The sequence below is a fragment of the Pinus tabuliformis genome, chromosome 9 (genome assembly GCF_031772625.1).
Source record: "Pinus tabuliformis cultivar Carrire ecotype Pingquan chromosome 9, CPIR1, whole genome shotgun sequence".
NCBI classification, from domain to species: Eukaryota; Viridiplantae; Streptophyta; class Pinopsida; order Pinales; family Pinaceae; genus Pinus; species Pinus tabuliformis.
This window is the reverse complement of record NC_142307.1, coordinates 1896864617-1896867390: the sequence shown is the minus strand read 5'-3', so window position 1 is coordinate 1896867390 and position 2774 is coordinate 1896864617. Positions and strand designations below refer to the sequence as shown.

Below are 2774 nucleotides of genomic sequence, written 5' to 3'. Positions count from 1 at the left end.
TCAGTTGACCTTGTTTCTAATTACATGTTTTGGCATTAAAAAAAAAACTTAATTTACATGTTTTTAATTACATGCTTATAAAAACAACCTTCTAAATTAATAGATTGAAAATGATTATTCAAAACCATCATTCTTATTACATGCACTCGTTTTACGCAAAAGGGTACGCATAAAAAAACCAAAACACTGCGATGTAATTGATTGAAAATTACTACACGTATTAAGGAAGTCGTCTTATTAAAAGACACGCAGAAAAAGACAATTTTTTTGGCGTAGATCTCACAAAATTATTCGTGCGGACTAAGATGCTTCTCTCGCCAATAATAGTGCGACGTATATGCGTTTGCACTCACCATCCATTCCAAATGACACCTAACATTCATTTATCTAATTTTTTTTTTTTTTTTGTGAAGGTCACACCAAGAATTTGACCATGGCCATGTATTATATGAAGACAAAGGACAGTGTATCACAAGAGAACGCAACCTGCTGGATTTTACCGATGGAATCAGAAACAGTTACTGGCGGATCTTGCAGGCCTCTGCACGTTGTTGCAGTTCCACTTCCAGTTCAGGGGCATATGACTCCCATGTTTAATTTCTCGAGGAAGCTAGCAGCGAAGGGTGTTATTGTCACGTTTGTTACTACGGAAGCTTGTTATGCGAACATCATTAAAGCCCATAACGGGGAGGACCCCTTCTCCCACGACCAGAGCTTGGGTTTAGATATCCGCTCCCTTCAGGTTAGTGATGGATTGCCCCTGGAAGTTGATAGATCGTTGAATTTGGAGTTTATAGAATCATTCCAGACTAATATGATGCCGCATGTTGAAGAGCTGATCGCCCATCTCAAGGAGGAGCAGCCTCCCGTATTGTGTATCATTGCTGACAGTTTTTTTGTTTGGCTCGACCGTGTGGCGAAGAAATTTGGGATTTGTCATGTTTCATTTTGGACGGAGGCAGCTCTGGTCTTTTCGATCTATTATCATTGGGATCTGCTGGTGGAAGATGGCCATTTTCCATTTGTTAACAGTGGTATGTGTTATTTTCCCATTAACTTCCGGAAAAGAAGAAAAATGGCAGCTTTTTGGTTAGCTAGTTTGTGTGAATCCTTGTAACTCAAGAAGAAAAATAGTAGCTTTTTGGTTAGCTAGTTTGTGTGAATCCTTGTAACTCAAGAAGAAAAATGGTAGCTTTTTGGTTAGCTAATTTGTGTGAATCCTTGTAACTCAAGTAGCCCTGACCCAGAGCATCTATTCACATTAACATATATATTTTAAGTTACAATTCAGAAACATTTGTAACTTAAGTAGACGCAGGAGCATCTATTCACCCCTAACATATGTTAAGTTACAATTTAGAAATATTTTAAGTGTTGGACTTGTGTTGTGATTGTGCAGAAGAGGACCATGAAAGACTAATAAACTACATACCTGGAGTTTCGGCTTTAAAGATAACAGATCTTCCATCTTATTTTCAGGAGCTGGACGTATCAAGCAAAGTACACAAACTATTATATGAAGGATTTCAATCAGTTCGAGGGGCCGATTGGATTATCGCTAATACTGTTGAAGATTTAGAAAGCCGAACTATAGCAGAATTACAGTCAAAAAAGCCATTTTGGTCCGTTGGTCCTCTGCTTCCTTCAGGCTTCCAAAACGGTCTCAATAACGAAACATCACGAACCAACATGTGGTCTGAATCGGACTGTACCGGATGGCTGGACTCCCAGGCCAAAAATTCAGTCATCTATATTTCTTTCGGAAGCGTTGCTCATGTTTCTAGAGCCCAGATAGAAGAAGTGGCAATGGGATTAGTAGAAAGCAAGCAACCCTTCATTTGGGTGCTTCGTCCCGATATTGTTGAGCCTGGAGCTGAAGACATTCTGCCGAAAGGATTTGTGGAGGAAACCAGAGATCAGGGTTTAGTGGTTCAATGGTCATCTCAACTAAAAGTTTTGTCTCATCCTTCTGTGGGTGGATTTCTTACACACTGTGGATGGAACTCCATTCTGGAGAGCTTATCATTTGGAATACCCATGTTGGCGTTTCCATTATTCACAGATCAATGCACAAATAGATGGCTGATTGTAGAAGAGTGGGGAGTGGGCATGGACTTGGGTGGGAGTAGCAGCAGCTTCCTAAACTGCAAACCGCTAGTTGGAAGGGAAGAAGTAGCAAGCACAATCAAGAATTTCATGGGTGAAGAGGAAGGGAGAAAATTGAGATTGAAGGTCGAGGCTATTAGAGAGGTTGTGAAGAAGGCGGTGCTTCACAGCGGGACATCTAATAAGAATCTAGATTTGTTTGTTGAAGCTTTAAGAGCCAAAAGTCATACTTAAGTTCAAGAATATGGAACAACTATATGCGAAGACCACGATCCACAGTTTTATTTGTTACAGGGTAATATTCGTCATATGTTCATACATAATCTTCCTTTATGTGTAATTTGGATATCTTCTTTTCTTATTTATGGAATAGTTTAGAACTAGTAAATCTATTTGCTTAACATTTGAAGGATACCATGAAATCTGTTTCCCTACCCACAAAAATATCATGAAATTCAGAACTTTAAGCCAGAAAGAAATAGTTGGACTATTAATCTATTACAGTGTAATAGAAACAGTGTCAAAGTTCAAACTAACAACAAGACCTGATCTTTCATCTTAGGAATTGCTAGTTCTATTAGTTGATCTGGCTAACAACTTGATTGGTTGCTTGGTAAACTACATCTCTAAGGATAACCACAGCAGGTTGCAGAAGGTACGATGTGACC

The 2774-nt window shown here is 39.0% G+C and overlaps 1 protein-coding gene across 2 annotated transcripts; it reads left to right on the top strand.

Moving 5' to 3' along the window:
* Positions 1–418: 418 nt before the first annotated feature.
* On the top strand, positions 419–2518 carry LOC149156524 (UDP-glycosyltransferase 86A2-like). 2 transcript variants are annotated; one of them, XM_089438241.1, is made up of 3 exons: positions 419–742; positions 923–1034; positions 1400–2518. In XM_089438241.1, the coding sequence occupies exons 1-3, from the start codon at positions 434–436 to the stop codon at positions 2338–2340; spliced, it is 1362 nt and encodes a 453-aa protein (XP_089294367.1). In that variant the 5' UTR covers positions 419–433; the 3' UTR covers positions 2341–2518. The 2 variants fall into 2 exon arrangements, with proteins under 2 accessions (XP_089294367.1, XP_089294366.1); XM_089438240.1 differs by having other exon boundaries at positions 430–1034.
* The last annotated feature ends 256 nt before the right edge of the window (positions 2519–2774 follow it).

Bases quoted from the DNA above. Each gene is read 5' to 3' on its own strand.
- LOC149156524 (XM_089438240.1), top strand. From the start codon at position 434: ATGGCCATGTATTATATGAAGACAAAGGACAGTGTATCACAAGAGAAC. The intron at 1,035-1,399 runs GTATGTGTTATT...GTGATTGTGCAG, and splicing joins TTTTCCATTTGTTAACAGTG to AAGAGGACCATGAAAGACTA.